This window comes from Labrus mixtus, chromosome 1 (assembly GCF_963584025.1).
Source record: "Labrus mixtus chromosome 1, fLabMix1.1, whole genome shotgun sequence".
NCBI lineage: Eukaryota > Metazoa > Chordata > Actinopteri > Labriformes > Labridae > Labrus > Labrus mixtus.
In genome coordinates, this window is record NC_083612.1 from 33577136 (window position 1) to 33601661 (window position 24526).

A 24526-nucleotide genomic window follows, 5' to 3' on the forward strand; every position below is an offset into this window, starting at 1 on the left:
TAACTCTAACTAGTGCAGTCTCAGTGCTATGGTGGACTCTAAAACCTGACTGGAACTCCTCAAATAAACTGTTGTCATGGAGAAAGTCACACAGCTGTTTAGCTACCACCTTCTCCAGGATCTTCGAGAAAAAAGGAAGATTGGATATAGGCCTGTAATTAGCCAGAGTTCCTGAGTCCAGAGTAGGCTTTTTAAGTAGAGGTTTAATTACCGCTACTTTAAATGCCTGTGGTACATAGCCTGCCAGTAAAGACATATTGATCATATCTAATATGGAGTTGCTAACTAAGGGAAAGACTTCCTTAAACAGCTTGGTTGGGATTGGGTCCAAAATACAGGTTGACGGTTTCGACGCAGAAAAAATGGAATATAGCTCTGAAAGGTCGATTGGAGAAAAACAGTCGAGACTAATATCTGGTCCTGGAACTGTCTCTGACGTATCAGACGTATCCGCACCAGGTCAGGGCAGGAGGTTACCAATTTTGTCTCTGATGTCTAGAACTTTGTTGTTGAAAAAGCTCAGGAAGTCATTACTGCTGAGGGCTAGAGGAATACAAGGCTCAATGGAGACATGACTCTCTGTCAGCCTGGCTACAGTGCTGAAAAGGTATCTAGGATTGCCTTTGTTTTCCTCGATTAGAGAGGAGTAGTAGGCAGCTCGGGCGTGACGTAGAGCCTTCATATATCTTCTATGACTATCCTGCCAGATAAAACGAGATTCTACCATTTTGGTCGAGCGCCATATTCTTTCAAAATTCCGCGACGATTGTTTCAGAGTACGGGTTTCTGAGTTGAACCATGGAGCCACTCTCCGCCGCTTGACAACCTTCTGTTTCAGGGGAGCAATCGAATCCAGAGTAACTCTCAGCGAATCCACTGCACTATCAACAAACTGATCTAGCTGAGAGGGACTAAAGCTATCATAAGAGTTTCCAACTGGGTTGAAACACGGTACTGAATCAAAAACAGCTGAAATAGCTTCCTTAAATCTAGCCACAGCACTATCCGACAAACTTCTAGAGAGCACACCTCTTCCAGGCAGAGATAATTCTGGTAGGACAAAATCAAATGTAATAAAAAAATGGTCTGATAGCAGAGGATTTTCTAGGAAAACTGTAAGGTTATGGATTTCAATTCCATAAGCTAAAACAAGATCCAGGGTGTGGTTAAAACGATGAGTAGGTTCGTTTACACCCTGGGTGAAACCAATAGAGTCTAATAGTGACATGAAAGCTGTGCTCAGGCTATCATTATCAACATCCACATAGATATTGAAGTCACCTACAACAATTATTCTATCACTGCTAAGGACTAAGTCTGATAAAAATTCTGCAAATTCAGATAAAAACTCAGAATATGGGCCAGGAGGGCGGTAAACTACAGCAACTAGAACTGGCTGAAAGGTTCTTGAGACTGGATGTGGAAGACTAAGAACAAGGCTTTCAAAAGAAGAAAAGTTCAGCTTTGGTCGAGGGTTAACTAAAAGACTGGAATTAAAAATAGCTGCTACTCCACCACCTCGTCCAGTGTCTCGAGGTATATGAGTACTAAAATGACTGGGAGGAGTGGATTCATTCAAACTAACATATTCATCTCGACACAGCCAAGTTTCAGTTAAACAAAGTAAATCAATATGCTGATCTGATATCAGATCATTCACTAAAAGAGACTTGGATGCTAAGGACCTAATGTTCAAAAGTCCGCAGTGAATCCTCCGATCTTGTAGCAAAATCGTATTCGTAGTTTTGATTCTAATGAGATTTTGACGATCCACGCCGTTTGGATGACTTATAAAAACGGGTCTGGCCCGGGGGACAGACACAGTACCTATAGTATAACTACAGTTCGATTCAGAATTACAGCTATAGTGACTGGGAGACAGATCAGGGTTTTGGACTAATAACCTCTGCTATGTTTCTAGATAATAGAGCTGCACCGTCCAAAGTGGGATGGATGCCGTCTCTAGCTAGCAGACCAGGTTTTACCCAAAAAGACTGCCAGTTATCTATGAAGCCCACATCGTGTGCTGGACACCACCTCGACAGCCAGCGGTTGAGTGATGACATGCGGCTATACATGTCATCACTGGTCTGATTTTGGAGGGGACCAGAGAACACTACGGAGTCCGATATCGTCTTAGCAAAAGTACACACCGACTCCACATTAACCTTAGTGACTTCCGACTGGCGTAGTCGGGAGTCATTAGTGCCGACATGAATTACAATTGTATCTTTAGTCTTTGTCAGCAACTTTAAATGAGATGCGATGTCGCCCGCTCTGGCCCCGGGTATACACCTAACTATGCCCGCTGACTTCGCTAGCTTCACGTTTCGGACTATGGAGTCTCCAATAATCAGAGTTTTATTCTCAGCGGGTGTGTCGCTGAGTGGGGAAAATTTGTTTGAAACGTTAAGTGGTTGGTGGGGAATCGTGTGTTTCGATTTTCGACTATGCTTCCCTCGGACAGTAACCCAGCCACTGCCTCCCAGCTGCTCGGGAGCTACCAGGGGGAAAGCCAAGCTATGTCGGCCCGCACCGGCTACAGGTGGCTGGCTAACTACTGCTGCATATGATGACTCTGACTCAATGGTGCGGAGCCGCCTCTCTAACTCAGACACATTAACATCTGACACGTAGAGCAGGAGAGAGCAGGAGAGGGAGAGACAGAAAAAGAAGCCATTGTAAAGCTAACTGCTAAGCTAAGCTAAGAGTAGGTACACAGTAACACGCTGCTCTGCTCAGGTGCTGCTCGCTCACTCATAAACACTCGTAAAACTGTTGAGATGTTGCTGGACCCCAGATCAGTCGGAAACCGGAGCCCTGTGGCCATTCATGGTCACAGCATTGAACAAGTCACCTCATACAAATACCTGGGGGTGCATATTGACAATGATTTCAGCTGGCACACACAGGTGGCAAGCGTGTGTGTCAAAATCCATCAGCGCCTCTATTTTCTCAGGAGACTAAGAGTGTTTGGTGTATGTAAAAACATTATGTTCATCTTTTACAGAGCAACAATAGAGTCCATTTTACAGTGTGGCATCACCAGCTGGTTTGGTTTTCTAACAGTAAAATCTAAAGCTCAGATCCTCAGCCTGGTTAAGACAGCAGGCAAGATCATGGGCATGTGTGCCCCTCTTACCCCCCAGGATCTTTTTGAGCAGGCCACAATCACACAGGCCAAGGGCATTTTATCGGACACTTCCCATGTATTTCACTCTGAATATGTTTTGTTGAACTCAGGGAGAAGGTACAGGGTTCCTCTGTGCAAACACAACCGCTTCAAAAACTCACTAGTCCCTTTTTCAGTTAAGCTCATTAATGAGCAAAAAATAGAAGAGGAACGGAAAACCAGGAGGCCCCCAATGTACCGATAACTGTAGACATGTATGTATGTATGTATGAAACTGTCTGGAGTGGCATGTGTACATGTGCACAGTGTGCATGTGCATGCGCCTGTGACTGTGGGAGTGAGTGTGTGTGTGTATGTGTATGGATACGTAAGCAGACGCTTGGGTGAACTGTAGGTTCACCCAAGGTAGCACGGATAAGCTAAATGTTTTTCGCACATTTGTAATTACTGTTTTTATGTTGTTTTCGATGTATTGTCCATGCAGCAATTTCCCAGCATCCTAGACAAATTTCTCCCTAGGGAGACGAATAAAGAAACCTTGAACCTTGAACCTTGGATTTAGCTACAATAAACCAGTATTATTAATTACATCCTAGGCAAGAGCATAAGAATCACGTTTTAGTCTGTATTTATTTTATGATGTGTGATCAGTCACACATTAACCACTGTCTCTTTAAAGATTAAAGCAGGGGGAAAGAATTCATTGAGTGTATTGTTCAGCTTTTAATTTATCTTGCCTTTTAAAAGTCGAATTTCACCAATACAAAAAAAATTAGCTGAAGCAAAGACAACTGATCTCTAATCCGCCTGCCAGCAGCCTGCAGGCTTCTCTCTCCAGAGTGAGGTATGTGTGGAGCTGGGACAGAAGCCAGCATGCCCATGCAAAAGCAGTTGTCCACACACGAGCAACACGAAGGTCTCACAGGATGTCCTCATCTCTCTGAACTACAGCTGCTCTCAGTGTTCAAGTATGTATTGAGTCTGGAAGAGAAAACATTGACGAAGCTGAGGAGAATAGAGAACATTAATATAAATATTATCATCATTGTGTGTATTGATAATTTGTTTTAATGGAAGTGGCCGTAGAGTAATTTCAAAATTGTGATATCAAGTGTAAGTTATTTAAAGCGTTGCATGTTGTTTTAATGAACATCAAAACTGGGTCAAAGATAATAAACAGTTACTTGCTGTAAAAGTTTCATATAACTTACAAAGTATATATTAGTAACATTGAATTGTGTTTATTCCAAAAAGTCTCTGAGATATGTCCTTCAACTCCCACATAAAACACATTTCAAGGACAGCCTATCACCGTTGTGATATACCCAAAATCAGGCATATCCTTAATTTGTTCCCTCCAGGTTGGATTATTGTAATTATCTTTTATCAGGCTGCCCCAGTAAGTCTCTAAAGACTCTTCAACTTGTCCAAAATGCTGCAGCTGTTGTACTGACTAGAAAAGGGACCACATTTCTCCTTTATTTGTTTCTCTGCACTGGCTCCCTATATAATAATTTAAAAAATCTTCTCACTTACAAAGCCTTTAATGGTCAGGCACCAGCTTATTTTAAAGAGCTATTACCCCTCTAGAACATCACGCTACCAGAATGCAGGCCTGCACTCACACTGTTCCAGGACTAACCAGGCCCGAGCAAGGTTGAATCTTGTAGCCTACATAATGTCGCAATAAAACAGATACATGGCTTTACATGATCATGAAGCGTGCTTTATTTACAAGACAGACGGACTCAAAAAATTAAAAAGGGTTCGCTTGTTGAGTCTGCGTTAGCACATTGGTGAACAAGACCTCAACTTTACTGACTTTGTGGCTTTTTTTAGTCAGATACAGACAGAACACTCCAGGATTTCTCAATAATGAAGGCTGTCCATGTTGTATACCCGCATGCTCGTGCTCGTGCATGAACTGCACCGTGCCAGAGCACACCTCTTCCAAGCGTGCCATGGCCAAGGAAGTGTACTGTGTTTAAGCACAGATTGGAGCACTCACACAGCTCAAACTTTACTTAAGGGGTGGAGCGTACTTGTGCACGGTACTGATTGCCTAGTGTGAGTGCGCCCTAAATGTACTATGGGAGGTAGAGCCTTCAGTTATCAGGCCCCTCTCCTTTGGAATCATCTATCAGGGTCCAGGAGGCAGACGCCCTCTCTACTTTTAAGAGTAAGCTTAAAATGTTCCTCATTGATAAGGCTTATAGTCAGGGCTGGCTAAGGTCCAGCGCTCCCTTCTCGAGTAGGTTCCTTTACAAAATAAGCCCTACATCTTTTATCATTATTATAAACATTAAAGTGAATCTAAGAGCTACAACCATTAATATCAGACTTACATCTATTATCATAGATATAAATATGAAAGCGAATCTAAGAGCTGCTCAACTTCAACCTCTATAGTTAACATAATCAGTCCTCTCAGTTTTATCATCATTACAGTTGTTAATGTTTATCGAGGGGGGGGGGGGCAAGGTACGATAACATTGCCAGTGTGACCGCGCCCGAATGCAACTTATATGCCAAGACGTGAGCTGACGCCACAGGCTGCCTTCGTCGCCACTAGCTCTTGGTCGTCTGCTTGGTGTGTCAGGGCCTTAAAAGAAATATTTTCTTGCCACTGTAACCTTGGAAAATGTTGCTTAGTGCTCATGGTGGATTAATGTTGAGTTTTTGTAGATAGTATAACGATGAGTAAGGTCTTTTACATGCTCGTTTGTAACATAACACAGGGTAAGGTCTCTTGAAATAACCTGTGTTATGAATTGGCACTATACAAATAAAGATTCGATATTGAACACAGGGACCTGGAGACTTACCGGTTCTTGAACACCATTTTGAACCTGCCATACTTATACATGATTCCACAAAAACTACATGACTGGAAAATGCAAGTTTCCATTAAGTCCAAAATAAAAACTCAACTTTACAAGTAAATTAAACAAGTTAGCAGCCTGGTTAAAAAATAAAATAAAAGTGTTGATCTCTTAAGCTTGTTTGCATCAAGCAACCTGGGCTATTATTGGCTTTTCCCCACAGGGCATATGGTGGGTTATTTTTAAGCTATCCTGTTTGTTTTGCTCGCCCACCAGAGATGAATACTTATTTTTGTCGACAAAATTATCAGTTCTGGTCAGCTTTCTGGACAAAATAGACCTCATTCTGTTGGAAACAATATAAGCTAGCTACTGTTACTGCTATGAGTTAGCCTATAGCATTGACAGCGTCAAACAAAATTGGCGCTTGCTGTAATGCCAAGAAAGAAGCTTCAAAAAGGCAGTTGAAAGACTAACAGCTAAAGTCACAGTTGTGACGTCCATTTCTTTTGAACACTCGTGTGTCACACATTTCACAGGCAGTGTTTTGTCTGTCACCTTGGGAGGGTTAGAGGTGGCACTATCCACCCTTCATAGAAGTTAGGAGCAGTTTGGTAAGAGTATCATCTTTTTTTAACACGGACAAAAGTGCTGCAATAGTTACTCAAACGCATTAATTAGCATGTGAAGGTGAAGGTATTGGAACATTACATTTGCAGAACACCTAGTTTGGCTTTTAAAAACACTGTTTGTACTATCCCCAAAAGAAATGCTGAACTACATTAAGGGGATATTGATTCATGCACATTCTTTGTTGTGTGGGGAGGATATAGAATTTTACAATAGTGGTCACCTGCTGCCTTTTCTCTTCATGACTAAGCTCTTGGGTCAAGCATAACACAAGACCCAATGAACTTGCATAATCTTTTCTATCACAGCTCCTCCCTTACAGGAATGTCAGGGAGGGTCAGAAGGGCTTTATTTTATCTCTAAATGCTGGTAGAGCTTCACAGAAGTTTGCCAATATGGCCGACAAGTGATGAGAACAAAGGTTGTTCATGATCCGTCGGCAGCCTCACTGATCACAGCCTTGCTAAATCATTCAATTTGCAGCACGTCCTCATGTGGATAACAAAATACCAACATGGTGTTAACAAAGCTGCTGGCAACAAAATGATTCTGACCTTTATTACCCAATATTATTTAGTCCAGATTTTTGATTCCTCATTTAACATTTGCCCAAGGAGTTTTTTCAGCCATGCATACACATTTGCATACATTAGTGTCTTGAGTCTTTTGAGCACAGGTCTTTTATTGAGTTTATGCAGAGTCATGAGGTGAGTCGGTATCTTTGCCTGCAGTGTGGAATCACACATGATTGTTTTTATTCTCTTTAACAAGAATAATTCTCCCATGATGCCCTCTTCCTCTCCCTTTCTGCACATGCTCATACATACCTAAAAAAGGCTGTTGGTCCTCTGTCTTATATTAGTAAAGAACTTGACCGTGGTAGTGCAAGTCCAAGTGCAGAAACACAACACTACCATGTGTGGTAAGAGACCATAGAGTGTATATTAGAAGCAGATGTCACCACTGTGGCCTCTACCGGTTTGTGGGATACCCCATATTGAAGCCTCGAGTTTGTCCTCACCATGTCAGTTTTAAAGAACCAACAGAGACCATATTTGGACAGGAGGATGGAGGTGCATTAGCCAGCCTTTTAACTCTGAAATTTCACATTAGTGCCCTAAGTCTGGGCATACACTGTACTGTACATTTTGTGGGGAAATTTCAACTCACATTTAAGTGAATTATTTACGATGACCAACAAAGCTCTTGGTAAATGGTACATGGACTTTTCTGTCTTCTGACTACTCAAAGCGCTTTTTACAATGCACGTCACACCTACCCATTCACACACTGATGGTAGATTGCTATGTAGTGTGACCATCAGAAATAACAAATCCCATTCATTCACCATTTTGGGGTTAAGGATTAATTCTTGCCCAAGGACATATTGGATTTGTTGCTGCAGGAACAGAAACTATTTGGGAGCAGCTTATCCGTTATAAGCCATCATGCACCCCCTGTTCACGTCATGTCTAACGACGGGCAATCGAGCCTTTATAACTCACAGAACCAAACCATGCTGTCCCAGTGTGTGATTTTACACAGTGAGAAGAACATTGCTCAACCATTTCACCTCTGTACCTTTTTAAATAGGCAGTGTAAGAGGCATACAGTCCCAGCTTGAACAGACTGTAGGGGCGCTTGTTCGGTGTCCACCCTGGGTGACAGGACACTGTGGTAGCGACCTGTCAATCAGCAATGCAAGCATTTTCTGCTTTATAATCGCTATATTATATTTTAGACTAAATTGGGCCATAATTTACCAAAGTAAATTCATACTGTTTTGACAGAGACTTAAAATTTTAAAAAAGGGACTATTAGGGAAAAAAAATGTATATTCAACTTAGAATTAGGGTCACTTTCTCAACATTTAGCTATTAGAAAGAAAGCAGGATTGGGGTGCCTGGGAGCTCAATCAGCATAAAGGCTGAGTCCTGTTTTCCCTTCCCTTTGTGCTTTTCTGTCCTTCACTGTGCACTTTTTTATAATTATCCTAACTTGTGATCTTATGGGAACATCTGTCAGCTGCAGGATTTCAGAAGTTAAATACTTTATGCTGTATTACTCTTGTGCTGTCAAAAACTGGACAACAATTTGAAACACTACATTCTCACTGTTCAAGGTCAATCACCAAGTAAGACTTGATTCTCTTTCTTGTCTCATATTGCTGCATGTTTGTTTTCTTCTGGCTGATGCTCACACACCAAATGACTTTAATACCTCTTTTGTAAAATGCATAAAATGTCTTTGTTTATATTTTTGCTGTATTAAACTTCTTTAAGGCCATGGTCATTCTTTAAAACGATGCTTTTGCATTATATTTCTGTCCTTGTAAAAGCCTGAAATACTTCACGGGCTTTTACTGAGCATATGCCCTTTCTCCTTGTTGTTTTTCTGCATCTACAAGTTGTTGGATCCAAACCAGAAACTTTATCAGCTATGAGTGTGTGAAGAGCGTGTGCTGAACCTTTACGGCAACAACATCTGGTGCCTGTCAGAGGTAGATAAGCTGTGAGAGTTACAGTATCTACACATCACGCTACATGGAAAATTCAGTAGAAATCATCAACAGCTACAGGTGCAGGATTTATTATCTCTAAGTTACACACAGATCTTCTTTCCAAACTCACCTACACACATTCTGCTTGGCTGCCAGGTATATGGCTATAAAATGCTTCCATTTAAACATTTTAACTAAATCCTGATGAGCGGGGGAGGGCAGAAGAAAAACAATGTGGGGCTTCTTTTAGCTACTTTAAATCAAAGAGTCACAACATAAACCTGAGGAGTTAGGACATGATTCTGATGTAAAGTCATTCTCACTGATAACTTACAATTATTCAGGCCTTGGTTTCATTTGAAACCTGCTCCAACATGTATTTGTTTGACACAGAACCAAGACCACTAAGACCATGTATTTAAAATGGTGCAGTGAAGCAGTATGACCTTCCTCCTGGTCTAAATTTAATCCAGGAGAAAGAGCCAGCTTTAACCCTGATACTAAGGTTAAATTCAGTATTTACACAAGAGGATCCATTTGTTGATTCCCACACTCCACTTACATAAAGAAATCAACTGTCGGGTAAATTAGTGAAACTTTCTTCCCATCAGGAAGAATTCAGAGAAGTTTATTGATTATTTATCTTTTATCTTTAGCATGGAGGATGGACTTAAACTTCCTAAATCTAAACCAAAAGAAAACTGAAATAATTGGGTGCATTCGGATTCTCCCTCCTATCTCCTCTCACTAGCCACTTCACCTTAACCCCGGGGAAAACGTCATGAGGTTAAGGAAAGATGTTAGGAGAATTCTTAAAAGACTTAGGAAAAGGTGATCGCGTTGCTCTGACAATCCGACCACATTTCCCCTAGGCGACGTAATTATGCGACGGTGGATTTTAATAACGTGGGTCCGCCGTGGTGAAACTACAATGTTCCAAAAATGGACTACTAAAAGCGCACTTAAGTGACTGAAATATGTTGAATAAAACATCATCTGGCTAAAAATGTCACTTACATGATCTGCGTCCCTTTTCGGCACCCATTGGGTGCGTCCGATTTGTCAGCGTTATTGCCTACATCTTGTAGGCTATACTTATACAGTAGGTCTTCTTTACAGCATAAATAAACATGTTTACAGCCTGGTACAAAAAACAAAATAGATCTGATTAGTTATTGTCATCACTGGCACACACTGTACGTGGGGTGATGTATTTTTTTTAAACAGCTGTTTTCATTTTGAAAGCGATATGTGTTATCCATAGTTAGGCGTGTAGCTGACCTGATTGATAGGCAAGCACGATGTAAGGGATCGCCAAGAGGCTTAAAACTCGCCTCAGCTCCAGCTCTTAGCCTGTTGTTAGGTTGACTGAAAGTTAGGCTGAGACGATGAGGCTCCGGAGCCCCCTGCTGTAACAGATGGCTGACATCACTCAGGCTTCATCCATTAATATTTAGTTTATCTATATGGTCATACCTAGCAACCGGGTCAACCACGCCTCCTCACTAAGATAAAAGTTTCTCTGAGATTGTTCCTAAATCACTCCTAAACTAAAAATCCTTGATAGGATTCTTTAAGCTAAGTTAGGAGCTCGCTGAGAGGACTCTCAGAGCCCATAGGAGCGATTTAGGAACATCCACAGAGTGAATTATATTGTGCACACAAGTTGTTGTTTTTTACCTTTTGGGACTTCAGGGGCTGTGTAAGATATTTATGATGGTAAACATTATTAAACCAGCTAACTGAACGGCTTTAGGTGTTTCTGGTATATTTCATGTAAACTGTCTTCACTGATAATCAAGAAATATCTTTCTATGTAATGCATCCAACATTACGATATCACTTTTTCATAAAGGAACTTAAAACTGGACAATATACTGTTGTTGTTGTTGTTGTTGTTGTTGTTTTTGCATTGCAGAGTACTCGCTGGTTCCTTATTGGTTGTAACATAAAGAAAACAGTGCATAAAAGAGGTTTCAGGTTGTAATTTCATCATTTAAATTACAAGAATATGAATTTATTTCAAAAAATATATTTCACATGTTGTATATGGCAGTGTCAAACAAAATCTGAGTGCATTCTGACTTTCATGAACACCAAAGCTTGGACCTAAATCCTCTGTCCTGGTAACAACACTTTGTAATGAGAAACATGGCGGATGTCCCGGGTTACCTTGTTTTTTGAAAAACAAAAATTCATCAAATCTGAAACCTTCCATAACAAGCGGAGCTTAGATCAATTTATAAACGGTGCTGCTGTGTTTGCAAGTAAAGTATCCATGAAAGCCATTTTAACTGGATGGTATTGTAGTTTTGAAAAAAAAGACATGTAGCTTAAAGGAACAGTAAAGATATCTACTGAATGTATCTTAAATGAACTTTACTGTATGATCAGACATTAAGGAAACATGCTATGTTGAAGTGCTGGCTTCTCTGACAACAATGCAGCAGCCAGTATGTCCTCCTTCTAACTTTAGATTCTGCTCCTGAATTATCTGTTTTTGTTTTGACCAGAGAAGGTAGGAGGTTTTACGGCACCCCACATATCTGTTTTGGACACCCCTCAGTTTACGAGTCAAACCAACGGGTGTTGGAGACGGGAAAGCAAACTGGTTCAGATATAACTGATTCTACTCGCCCTAAAAAGCCTCTGCATGTTTCTAATAAGCTCCACGAGCAGAAACGTGGTAACACTAGGATCAATATTGGAGATGCTTTTGAAAAATGGAGAGGTTAGAACGCAGAAATGTTTCAGACCGAGCTGGCTAAACACTGAAGCTTCAGTGTCTCGATATGGCAACCTGCATGCACGTCAACTCTAAGGAGGAGAGACAGGTCTCTCCCTAATGTTTTGAATGTGGACTGCAGTACCCATTTTAAACACTGGGTGTCAGAGTTACATATTGCTCCTTTAAAAGATAAAGAAAGAAAGGGAAGGTTAATGCCATTCATGCCAACTCAGAGTTAAGAGTGAGGAAGTTATTCAAAACCTGGTTCAAAGGATAAACAGAGCATCAAATGTACAAAAACAAAATGTAAACCTGAGATGTGAAATAGTTCAAGTCATTGAAGCACAGGCGTGTTCACAAAGCACCGCTGAGCACCACAAACAAGATACAATCAATGAAGAACAAAATAATAATAACAATGAAGAATCAAACTCTCTCAAATCAAGGAGTTCATCAAAATACATGTTCTGTATATGTACTGTCTGACTTTCAGGTAAAGATAAAAACACCTAAACAGAGACATGTTTTTATGTAAAATGGCCAGCCTCCACTTCATCGTTTGGACGATGGTCATCGTCATGACCCCAGGGTGTTTTCAGTGTACCTTGGATATGTCTCAGAATAAAGGGCCGAAACTTCAAATGCATCGTGAAAGCCATCAGGCGAGCGTTTCTGTTCCCCTTGTCTATTTGACCTGGTGTTTTATTTTGTATATTTTATTCGGTGGTTATCATGGTTGGTGTTTTTATTTTTATTGGACGGTGAAGCACTTTGTAACTGGCGTCTTTCAGACGTGCAACAAAGACCCTACAAGTCTTACATTAGTGCACATGTAAAAACTGAGTGTTTATGATGTAATAAGGCTGAGATGCATCGATTCCCTTTCTCCTTCTTACTATTAAAACAACAGCCTTGATTATAGCTTCAGGTAAAAAAAACACATGTTTAGGGCTTTGAGTTGAATTTTAAAAGAATTAAACAACAAACGGTTAAAGTTAAAGGAAAAGTGATCAAAATAATTAAGCACAACTTAAAAAAATGGAAATTAAAAAAACACTGACTTGTGTGTTTTTTCAGAATTTAAAGGAGCAGCATTGCCCTCACATGCAAAGTCTCATGATTTGAATTAGCGCAATATTTGAGTTAGAATTGAATGCTTTTCATTTTGAACTCCACGCTCTCATGAAGGCTACATGCTGGCTTTCAGTTCCTCGAGGATCTCTGTGCCGCTGCTCCAGGCGATGACTTTAGCTCTCAGAGAATTGTCATCTTTCTGACTCTCCAGTCTGGACAGCAGTTTCTCCAGGGTGTAGCCTTTCCTGGGCATCACCACATCGTTCCCTCGCAGACAGAAAGTGGGACAGAGGTCATTCCCACCGTCCCCCACGTAATATATCCGCTCGTAGCTCACACCTCCGTCAGACCTCTCGGACAGGTACAGCTCCAGGACTCTCCTCTTGCACAGGTTTACGGGGCATTGTGTGCAGTCGTGAGAGTGGCAGTACTGCACCTCCATGTACCCAAGCTCGTTGAACTTAGCTGGGTTGGTGAAGACCTGATCGACAGCTGCCTGGAGTCCTGACGCCTGGAGGATCCAATCAATGAACAGGGCGTTGGAGTCCGAGATGACGATGCAGTCGATGCTGCTCTTATTCTCCAGTATTAAAGTCAGCAAGTCTGTCATTCCTGCTGTAAAGGGGATGGTCTCCATCACACTGCGGACCCTGTCTGGGCTGACATCCTGGTCCCCTGGAGGAACAGACACAAAAATATATCATCTGGTGTTAGCATATCAGACTGACTATCCATATGGGCTAAATTTACATCAGATATGCGCCGATATTTCTACATTTATTCACCAGTCAAATAGAATTTCATTTGAGTTTTATTGTATTAAACTAGCAGTCATCTTTCACCAGCAGAGGGCGCTATAGGGGTTACAACAAGCTTTACCACTCTCCAGAGTGTCCAGCAGTGATGCACTACATGCAGTTACTATCTTTTCTTCATATCTTTTCCACAAGTGTTTGATAACAGGGATCAACACAATACATGTATCTACGCTCGCCTGTCCACCATGGGGGTCCAGGGCCTTCAGCCGCTCTGCCCCCCCCACCTCTGGAACTCCCTCCCACCACAAATCCGTAATATCGACTCTCTCTCCATTTTCAAATCTCATCTCAAAACACATCTTTTTAAACTGGCATATTCAGTCTGATCATTCTCCACCCGGTCTCATTACTCCTTTACATCCTGTACATTTGTGTTTTTTGTGTTTTTAATGTTAATTTTATCGTTGTGTTGTTACTTTGTTGTTTTTATCTCTGCTCTGTAAGGTGACCTTGAGAGTTTTGAAAGGCGCCTTTAAATCAAATGTATTATTATTATTATTATTATTAGGCGTGGGAATCAGCAGAGCCCCCACAATACGATATTATCACGATACGATATCATTGTGATTTTAAACATTTTGCAATATGCCGGGAATCACGATACAATATACTGCGATTAAGTTTTTTTTAACTGCATATTATGAAGATGAAATTGAACTGTTCTGTCCAATAAGAAAACATTCTCAGTCTATTCATCTCACTTCAGTCTTTTTATTTCTACACAGTGGGAGTCGAGCCCACAGACTGAGCGACACTGTGATCAAAGTAAAACCCTGTAAACTGCTGCATGCACCTCACAATCTGAACTGTTAGTATTTCAGTCTAATTGAATCAGAAACAGGATTTTTTTAACAATCCAACCTGTTCAAAATAAAGTGTGCAACCCCTTCAGGAATACAAAATGTAAAACGCATATTTGCTATTAATTTAATAAAAATATCGATACTTGGCGGCCATGAGACGGTATAATTATTGCCACACAAAATATCGCCAAACTATGCTGTATCACTTTTTCCCCTCCTCTTTATCTATCTCAACAGATCAACAAAAAACTCGGTACCAGATTCTTTCTATCGGTCGGGCCCTACTTTGAACGGTTCTACAGTAGAGGATCATTAATTCTCACCAATGTATTTCATCACTCTGCCCATGAACTCAGTCCAATGACCTTTTCTGTAGGATTTCTTCACAGAGTCAGGAAGCGCCTCGCCAGGCAGACATCTGGGACGAGGGGAACAAAAACAAATTGGGGATAAACCGGTGATTTTGGTTGTAAGTAAATTAAAGGTTATGATCTTCCATCTCATTGTCCGTGTGGTTTCTGATGGCCTAGGACAAAAAGTCTTGTGGACGTAAAAAAACATACATTACTTTTTCTATATTTTTCCTTTTGATTAGTGTAGTGATACAATGAAAATAATAAAAAATGTACCTTAACACCCAAGTGTCACTGTTGTCATCCACCACTGTGTGGTCAAAATCAAACACCATCAGAGTCTTCATTTTTCAACTGGAAAAAGACAAAAACGTTTCAAATAAATTAGAATCTACAGCAAAACCATAGACAGAAATAAATTAATATTTTGGAACAAACATGTTATCATAGTCATACAATAATATTATTGTAAAATAATCTATTTAAATACGTTTCTTTTATGCATGTTTGGACATGACAGCCTAGTTGGACATGAAGGTGTTGCTCGTTTTCATTTTATCTTCTTAAATAATCAGTCATATCTTTAACCAGCACACATAGTGGCTGAGTCTTAAAGACTGAACTACAGACTGAAAGACTCATTCAATTGCTCTCTTCTATACGCCGATTTTAAAGCAACACTTAAATCCATCCTGGCATGTTAACACTTGTTTTCTATTCAAAATAAAAGTTAAGTCAAAACGTACTTTATTCTGAATCACTTATTTTTCATAAGAGGTCTGGTGAAGCCTCGTCCGTTATCAAGGAAACGGCCTCGCAGACCTCGCTGTCAAATGTCGCTCCGAAATTCAGATCACGGTGAGATAACATAAAGCTTCCTACACTAGAATACACACAGGGTTATGGAACATAAGACTCCTTAAATATATATAGTAAAACTGTTATTAAAAGGTAAACCTACCTCAGCTTGTATGACATAAGTCCGCCGGTCTGTCTTACTCCTCGTCTTATTGTTACAAGAAGTTAAACCGCACTCAGCTCATTACCGCCACCTGCTGGGGATGCGCCGCTTTTGGTATCTTTTTCTGATGTCCATATTTATGTCCCTTATAAACTATAGACTATAAATGATTTCAAATACTTTTTCTTATCTCTGGAAAAAAATGAAATCTAGCAAGACTGCTAGACAGATTAGTGCTGACTTGTCGAAATTCTTGTTGTTTTTATTTCTGGCCCTTGTTGAATGTTTTTTTGTCCTTGCTCCAGATTGTTGTCTGCTTACATTTGCCTGATGTATATTTTTGGAAAAGTTTGATTTTTATTTATTTATTTTTATATATAATCCCCCCTAGTCTTAATTTATGTTTGAATTAACTTGTTCCTGTGTATTTTGCTGTTGTATGTTCATCCTCTATAAGAATTTGTATAAACATCTTTTGTTTTTTTTTAATTTGTAAATAAAGACAGATTTAAAAAAAAAAAAAAAAAACTATAGACTATGCAGTCTATCTCATAAACACACACTTTGAAATATTATATTACATTTTATATGTATTATTTTCGAACGTGGGGAGTTTGGTTGCACGATTGTTTAATAGTATTGCCATGTTAATGAAGTTTTAAATCTTTAATGTTGGTCAACATGGGTGTTTTTATATGATTTAGCCATTATGATAAAGGCCTTTTTTTAAAGAATTAGATAATTAGATAAGATAAGATAATCCTTTATTTATCCCACAATGGGGAAATTTACAGAGTTAAAGCAGCAAAGAGCAAAGATTGCAAACAGAAAGTGAACACAGTACAATTTAAATTAAAAAAAGAAAAAATAAGAATGTACAAAAAATAGATAGATACTAAAAATAGATTCTTTTTTAAATAAATTAAATTAAATTAAATTAAATATTAAAAAATAAAATGTGTGTAAATACATTTCCCATGCTTGCAATGCCTGGTTTCCCCCTTGTTTGTGTGTATAACGTTTTCACCTATTTCCCGAGAGCACCGAAGACACTTTTTTACATTTTCTCATCTAATTTGACCACATTGAACAACCAGTCACTCTTTCACTTTCAAAATAACAAGTGCAGTTCCTCCAATGACCAAGAGAACTCCTGAAGGCGTCGCTTCACCATTCTGGCCACCAGGCGGCAGCAGCGCACAACTTGAATTCCACAGAAACAGAGAAGAAGAAATTCTGTCTGTTTAGTTCCTGGTTGCATTAAGTCCAGAATCAGTCCGTCTGTTCAGAGTGTGTAATTCCTCTCGTCTTAAAGCTAAATTTGTTACTTAATTTCTATAAATATGTTCAAAGGTTTGGGGACGTGGTTGGGTTTAGAGGACCCTACGTTGACGAAGAATCCCGACGACAGAGAGGAGCTGACAGCGGAGCAGGAAGAAAAGGTGGTGGAGGCTCAAAACGAGGTAAACAAACAGCAACCAGCTGACCAGGATGGAGAACCAGAAGAGAACCAGGACAACTCTGAGCACAGCAAAGGACTCGGTGGTAAGATGAAACCCCCTTTCACTCTATTATTGCTGACTTATTTTAAATCAATCACCACATTTTTAACCCTATAAAGATCCAGTTGTCTTATTACGAGTGACGTTGTCATCCTAAACTCATAACATGACGTAAGAGTGATGTCCTCGATATTGACCACGCCTCTTTTCGTTTTATGAATTGTCATTAATATGTTGACGTCACTTTTGTTTGTTGCCTGTTACAAACAAGAGGATATGAGTGTGAAATTAATATGCAATACCCAGCTCATGTAAGTGTACATATTTTAATTCCCTGTACCTGAACATAGTTTATCATGTCTTAGGATACTCTGCACTTTGGTACTTGTTGCTCATTTTATTCTACATTCTATATATATTTTCATATTTCATACTTCTATATTGTTTTTGAGAGCAACTGTAACAACCGGACTAATGAAATACATTTCTGATTCTGATCAGATTTTTTTTTTTTTTTTATAAAAATCAAATTGCTGACCCTGTCTTTTTTTTAATCTTTTCTCCTCCATGTGTAGGTTACATCTTCAGCTTTGCCACCAACGCCACAAAGAAGATCTCTGATTCAGTGGTCGAGACAGCTCAAACCATCAAGAAGACCGTGGAAGAAGGAAAAATCGATGGCATCATAGACAAGGCATGCTTGCTCTTTAGACTCGTCTGACAAGTTTGGCAGCTTTTAGAAGACGACTCTGTGTGGCTGATTTTTTAGGAATAACATAAGTCTTATATGTTGTTGTTGTCATAGCTGCAACGTGCTTTGGTGATATAAATGAAGAAGAAAAATGTCCCTTTCCTTTGCTCATCATGTGTCTCTATGTGTTTTCAGACTTTTCTAGGAGATTTCCAAAAGGAGCAAGAAAAGTTTGTTCAAGAAAAGAAGTCCAAAAAATCAGGTAAAATCAGAAGAGAAGCACTGAACACACACTACAGTAATAATGCTCTAGCTGTTTTTTATATTATGTTAAAGAACCCTCGCCTTGGCCCGGTGGCTTCTTTTACTTTTTCTGAGAGATTTTATACCATATTAAAGATGCTTTACTGGCAAGATTCTGGCTTTTATGTTGACCTTAGTGGTACTCCTCCAAAGCATGTCAATATGAGAATGAATTGCTATCAGTGTTGATATAAGCTGTGTGCGTGTGTGTGTCTGTGTGTGTGTGTGTGTGTGTGTGTGTGTGTGTGTGTGTGTGTGTGTGTCTGTGTGTCTGTGTGTCTGTGTGTGTGTGTGTGTGTGTGTGTCTGTGTGTCTGTGTGTGTGTGTGTGTGTGTGTGTCTGTGTGTGTGTGTCTGTGTGTGTGTGTGTGTGTGTGTGTGTGTGTCTGTGTCTGTGTGTGTGTGTCTGCGTGTGTGTGTCTGTGTGTCTGTGTGTGTGTGTGTGATCATGTCTGTGCTTATGTCCGCATGTAGAAGCAGCAGTACCTCCGTGGGTCGGCTACAATGAGGAGGAGACGATCCAGCAGCAGATCCTTGCTCTGTCAGCTGTAAGCAAAGACATTGTTCATTATATAAATATGGTAAACATGTCTGTGTGTAGTGTTATTACTGACTATGATCAACACATCCCTCTTGTGTGTGTCTGCCTGCTGATTCTAGGACAAGAGGAACTTCCTGCGAGACCCCCCCGCTGGGGTTCAGTTCTCCTTCGACATGGAGCAGATGTATCCGCTGGCAGCAGTGATGCTGGAGGAAGACCAGCTCCTCAACCGCATGCGCTTCGACCTGGTTCCTAAACAGTCAGTAGTCTTACAGGAGTGTGTGTGTGTGTGTGTGTGTGTGTGTGTGTGTGTGTGTGTGTGTGTCTGTGTGTGTGTGTGTGTCTGTGTGTGTGTGTGTGTGTTAAATGTACCTTCAAAATTGTGTAATGAAATTGTTTGTGTGTGTGACAGTGTGAAGGAGGAGGTTTTCTGGAGGAATTATTTCTACCGGGTGTCTCTGGTCAAGCAGTCGGCTCAGCTCACAGCGCTGGCAGCTCAGCAGCAGCAGAAAGACGACGAGGACAGGGGGACCAGCGTGTCACCTGAGGACGTCGTCTTATCAGGTCAGACTTCAATGGGATGTAACAATACCACGAGAAAAAATGTGAAATCGATAAAAAATTAGGGACAATTCAAATTGATGCAACAAAAACCAGCAGAGGGCGGTGTCTGCCTTCAGCTACTTTTGTTTGACCCCTCTAGGCATCTTGCATCAGTTGATTATTTCAAAACGGTATAAAGTTTAAGGTTCATGTATTTATCAATCTTGTCCTCAAAGTTTATAAAAGGGAGCTGAAATGAACGATAAACGTATGAATCTGGAAGATTAATTGAGAGGTCTCTCCGGGGCTATGTGCTATGACAGAGCCATACCTCTGTAACGTTTGCCAGACAGAATGGTGAACATAACGTTGCTTCTGAGCCCTCCTGTTCTGCGCTGTAAACATATCATGCAGATGCTGTCTCACCCTAACTTTCAGTCAATCAGGTCAGCTACGAGGCCTTCTGGTCAATAACTCTTACCCTTCATAAAATCAAAACTGATGCATTATCAAAACATCCCACCCCCCGTACAGTGTGTTCTGACGAGCCATGAGCTAATCAGATTAATTTAGTTTTTTGTACCAGGCTGTAAACTGAAGAATGGGATGTTTATGTGACACCCGGTGCTTCTACAGCCCAGCCTCAAGTAGACACTCGACAAACTGCAGGATTTTGCACTTCCGCATCGACTTCATTTTTCAACAGCGGAGGTTGCCGTTGAGTTTGTCTATTTTTAGATGGACCCCACCAGGGACATAAGATTTAAGAATGAATAAAAAACCCTTTTCTTGAATCCACAATGAAAATGTCAAAAAGAAAAATGACATTGCACAAATTACAATAAAGGCACAAAAACAGATCGTTGTCAACGCGGTCTGTATTTTACACTTTAATAAGTCAGCTCAGTTCCATTCATATTATATAAAGGATATTTTAAGGAGGAGCTGTGTGATGTGATGTGTGAACGCTAACAGCTGAATTTTTCCCTCTGACTTCTCCCGGAGTTTCTCCTGCCAGACTCACAACAAGTCTGAGTGGGCTGATGGGAGAACGCAGCAGGATATTATCCGGAGAATTCAGCTCGAGCCAATGGGAGGGGGGGAGTGACGTTTCTATACTGTTACTGCTGCATGGTGCATAGACTGTACGCACAAGACCACTATGATCTCCGTGCATGTTATTAAACGGCTGCATTACGTTTTCTGTTTATCAGTATGTTGTTCTCCGCTCTTTTGTTGATGTTGTCATTCTGTTGAACTACAAGTAGCAGTGATACAACAAGTACTCTCCCCCTCCTGTCTGACAGGGATAGTCTCCCGCTGTGAGATGCATTATGTGAACAGAAGCAGTCCTCCTGAAGTTATCGAGATATTTCAGGAGTACATATGTTAAAAACAACTCATGAGTGAATTGTCTAGTTTTAGTCTCTAAACCTTCAAAACTAGATGTATAACACTCTGTAACATGTCAGAAAGATGGGCAATTACAGAGGTCAAAATGTATTATGACATCAAATCAACATTCAGAACAATAAAGTCATAAAGATCAGGTAAATCCTGCAATAAAAGAACAATACTGGATCATACAAAACCTAGATGTAGGTTATAAAGTGTCTTTCATTGACTATCAAGTTTTAATAAAACAATCTGCTGGGCTAAAATGAAAACACATACAGGTGGAGCTGGTGGTGCAGTATCAGAGGCCCTCATGCCTAACATTAGGTATTTCATGTATAAAAAGTATCAATTCTTCACTTGTTGTCCTCCAACTATAAACACGCTCTGCTACAAACCACAAACCACAGAGTGCTGCAGTTTCAGAGGAAGTCTATGGATCATTGACTTCAGCAAGCACCATATCTGAATAAAGAAAACTTACAGCACTGTTCTTTTTTTTTTTGTTGTTGTTGTAGATAATGTCAGACCAAAAACTCCTCCAGTTTCCATCAGCAGCGTACAGAAGGTAAGAGAACTTAAAAGATACAGTCGCTCTAAGACTCATCAGAGCAGTGAATAAAATGCTCTGTCCCGTGTGTGTGTGCCTCTCAGCCGGCTCAAGAAGAGGAGGAGGAAATGTCCACAAGTCCCGGGGTGTCCGAGTTTGTGAGTGACGCTTTTGACTCGACCGCCTTCGACCAGGAAGACCTGAGGAAAGAGATGGAGCAGCTGGTGCTGGATAAGAAGGATAGCGCCTCCACTCCTGATGGTTAGAGTTCCTCTGTTTTTTTTTATTGTGTGAATGCATGTTGAACAGTTGAAGTGCCGAACGAGACAAAACACAACTTTCTGTAAGCGTTGGAGGCTGAGGATGTGAGTAACGGAGTTATCAGAGATTAGATTATGAGTTGACAGTAAGGCAATTCTGCCACCAGGGGGCTCTCAATCAAAACAATAAAACATGACGTCAAGGCTGGCGGGGAGTGATTATCTCTGCTAACCCTCCCCCTCCACCCCCTAATGAAAACGAACTCTTGAGTTTTCCGTAGTCAAGATGAACGTGCGAAACAGACACGAGGAAGTGATTATGTTTTCAGACGATGTATCCAAGTATAATTTACATGACGTTTTTATCACAGCAGCACTATAGCAACAGTACGGCAGCTTCCAGTAGCAAGTCCCGCTTCTTTATGCAGCGGTCTTTAACATCCAGTGTTTCCTTGGCAACGATAAACAACAAGACATGTCCCTTTTTTTTTTTTAAAAAAGGATTTCTCTGGCTGTTGGAGAGTGTTGGAAATATTTGAGTTAATGTACTCAACAAAACAATAATACATATAACATAGTTTTAGTCCATTTTTAATTAAGTTAGATATTTAACATTGTCATGAAATTCGACATATTACACCTTTTAAAGCCGAGATATAAAACAAGCAGGGGGAAAGGAGAAGTAACGAAATGAGGAAGTCATTTTTAATAGTCTTATAGAAAGTATCATTTTTAATGAAGGTGGCTTTTAAGATAAGATAGAATAGAAATTAATTAACACCTGAGGGAAATATTGCTGCCAGGCTGCTCCAAAGTGACAGAGAGAAAATAAAGAGTTGACACAAAAGAGAAACAAATTAAATTGAAATATAGAAGAATATAGTATATTATAACTAATTCAATAAATAAATATTAAATTAAATTATTATTATATTTAATTAAATAAAATAATAATAATAATAAATAAATAATAACAATAATACTAATACATTATAAATAATAATAATAAATAATTATTAAATATTATTATTATTATTATTATTATTATTATTAAATAAAATATATTATTAAAATATTAAATATTAATTAATAAATAAATCAACTAATTCAATATAGTAGAAGTGAACTATGTTGTGTGTTGGTATGTATATGCTGTGGTGTAGAAGGGATGTAGTGAAGGAGTACAATGGGGTGCTGTCGGCCTTTGAGACAGCAGCTCCACTGCAGAGAGATGCTTATTGGTTTTTTTTCAGCTACATATTCCACAGAGTCTTTCTTGCACCCTTTAAGCCTGTTTGAGAACATAGACAACATATTGTTTTGTGATTGTTTTGGGGTTTTAAAAACACTCCCGCTCCTCCACATGCAGATGAATCAGCAGACTGGGAGAAGGAGCTGCAGCAGGAGCTCCAGGAGTATGAGGTGGTGACCGGGTCGGACCACAAAGACGACCAGTGGGACCAAGAGATTGAGAAGATGCTGCAGGCCGACCACAGCTAGACGTCCACTGTGTGTGTCTCCTGAATGATGAAGCGGTTTGGAGTGGAGGAATATCCATGATCAAATGATGAGGGGATGGACGTCGGCATCTTACCTAACTGTGATAACTATCTTGTAAACATCCTCCCGTACATGATGAAGGTGTAGATCCATTAATAGAGAGAGTTTTCCCCCTCTGCTGGGAACACAATTATGTTCAGATGTATGAGTCAAGTGCTGTGTCATTGCGCCCTCCTGAATTAGTTTAAATTGATTTGTTTCCCAGACACACACTTTTTCGGTGGTGAGCAGCCACTAGAGGGCGCTCTAGTGCAATGGATTTTATAATAGCAGAAGGCTTGTTTGAAATAAAAAAAATGTATCTCTGTTTCCACTGCTTCCTGCTGGGTTGTACAGTAAAGTCTTAGTGAAGTTACGGTAGAGTAAAGTCAAATGTAAAGATGCATTTATGTAAATAAAGAGGTTTCTAACACTACTCTTCACTTCAATTTCACTGTCATCCCATCTGCCTGCATTTTTACATTTTGTACTTCAGTTTGACACATCTCTTTGAGCATTGTCTTCTTTTCTTTTCTGCAACTGGAATACTGTACATCTCCTGTTTTATCTGTCATCCTTTTAATAAATATTTATCTGTTCATTTGGATGATTTACAGTAAATGGTGTTTATGGAGGACACAGCCCAGGAAAGGAGTGTTTGTTTAATATTACTACCAAGTCTTTCTATGACGCTGTAACAAAAGGTAAAAACATTCTCTTTTTATTGTTAAATCACAGCTTTGACAACTTGTTTATTTATTCATTTTATCATCCACGAAGTCTGGCCTCTAATGGAGAATTAAGGAAACAGTTTGAACAGGAGCACAACATGAATACTGCAAGTGATTCATGTGCTCCATTACGTTCTTTGGATCCTGCCTGAGAGAAGGAGTCCACTGAATTTTATTTTGAACTAAAGACTAACTTGTCTATTTGGGGAAATTTGTCCTGAACTTAGGTGCTGCACACATTGGGCTGCCTTTACAGTATAGAATGTATTATTAAAAAACAATGAAATGGAAACAATCAAGGTGGGCACAAACCAATTTTTAAAACGGGTCAGTTTACATTGGGGAACTTTGTATGGTGTGCCAAATGGTAAGAGCTCAAACTCCAGAGGTGAGGACGTGAGACGTGTGTTTGCCTGAGAACAGACTGTTCACATATTGACAGTCAAGAGAGGGTTCTTAGTCCTTCACATAACCTTTAAGTACTACATGTATGGTGGATATGAAAGTGGTGTCAAACGTGGAGTCTTTATTAAACATTGTATAAATTGTCTTCCTCGTGATCTTTTGATTCAGATCCATGTTTCTTTGGTTCATTTCTATGTTAATTGCAGGTCAGGTGCATCCTCTTTTCTGGTCCTGCCTGATGGATT

The 24526-nt window shown here is 39.9% G+C and overlaps 2 protein-coding genes across 3 annotated transcripts; one reads left to right on the forward strand and one right to left on the reverse strand.

The window, feature by feature from the left end:
- Window positions 1-11055: 11055 nt before the first annotated feature.
- phospho2 (phosphatase, orphan 2) lies at window positions 11056-15935 on the reverse strand. Of its 2 annotated transcripts, none has more exons than XM_061042531.1 (4): window positions 15823-15935; window positions 15138-15215; window positions 14832-14926; window positions 11056-13562 (listed from the first exon to the last, which is right to left on the reverse strand). In XM_061042531.1, exons 2-4 carry the CDS (start codon window positions 15206-15208, stop codon window positions 13003-13005), a joined length of 726 nt encoding a protein of 241 aa, XP_060898514.1. In that variant the 5' UTR covers window positions 15209-15215; window positions 15823-15935; the 3' UTR covers window positions 11056-13002. The 2 variants fall into 2 exon arrangements, with proteins under 2 accessions (XP_060898514.1, XP_060898523.1); XM_061042540.1 differs by lacking the exon at window positions 15823-15935 and adding an exon at window positions 15608-15777.
- A 1112-nt stretch (window positions 15936-17047) lies between these two features.
- On the forward strand, window positions 17048-23746 carry LOC132977751 (synapse-associated protein 1-like). The gene is made up of 9 exons (XM_061042570.1): window positions 17048-17367; window positions 17900-18018; window positions 18211-18277; window positions 18792-18865; window positions 18978-19117; window positions 19271-19422; window positions 21315-21364; window positions 21451-21607; window positions 22976-23746. The coding sequence occupies exons 1-9, from the start codon at window positions 17166-17168 to the stop codon at window positions 23104-23106; spliced, it is 1092 nt and encodes a 363-aa protein (XP_060898553.1). The 5' UTR covers window positions 17048-17165; the 3' UTR covers window positions 23107-23746.
- Window positions 23747-24526: the final 780 nt, after the last annotated feature.

Bases quoted from the DNA above. Each gene is read 5' to 3' on its own strand.
- phospho2 (XM_061042531.1), bottom strand. From the start codon at position 15,208: ATGAAGACTCTGATGGTGTTTGATTTTGACCACACAGTGGTGGATGAC. The intron at 14,927-15,137 runs GTACATTTTTTA...CCCTCGTCCCAG, and splicing joins AGTGACACTTGGGTGTTAAG to ATGTCTGCCTGGCGAGGCGC. The intron at 13,563-14,831 runs GTGAGAATTAAT...CTGTTCCTCCAG, and splicing joins CAGAGTGATGAAATACATTG to GGGACCAGGATGTCAGCCCA.
- LOC132977751 (XM_061042570.1), top strand. From the start codon at position 17,166: ATGTTCAAAGGTTTGGGGACGTGGTTGGGTTTAGAGGACCCTACGTTG. The intron at 17,368-17,899 runs GTAAGATGAAAC...CTCCATGTGTAG, and splicing joins GCACAGCAAAGGACTCGGTG to GTTACATCTTCAGCTTTGCC. The intron at 21,365-21,450 runs GTAAGAGAACTT...TGTGCCTCTCAG, and splicing joins CCATCAGCAGCGTACAGAAG to CCGGCTCAAGAAGAGGAGGA.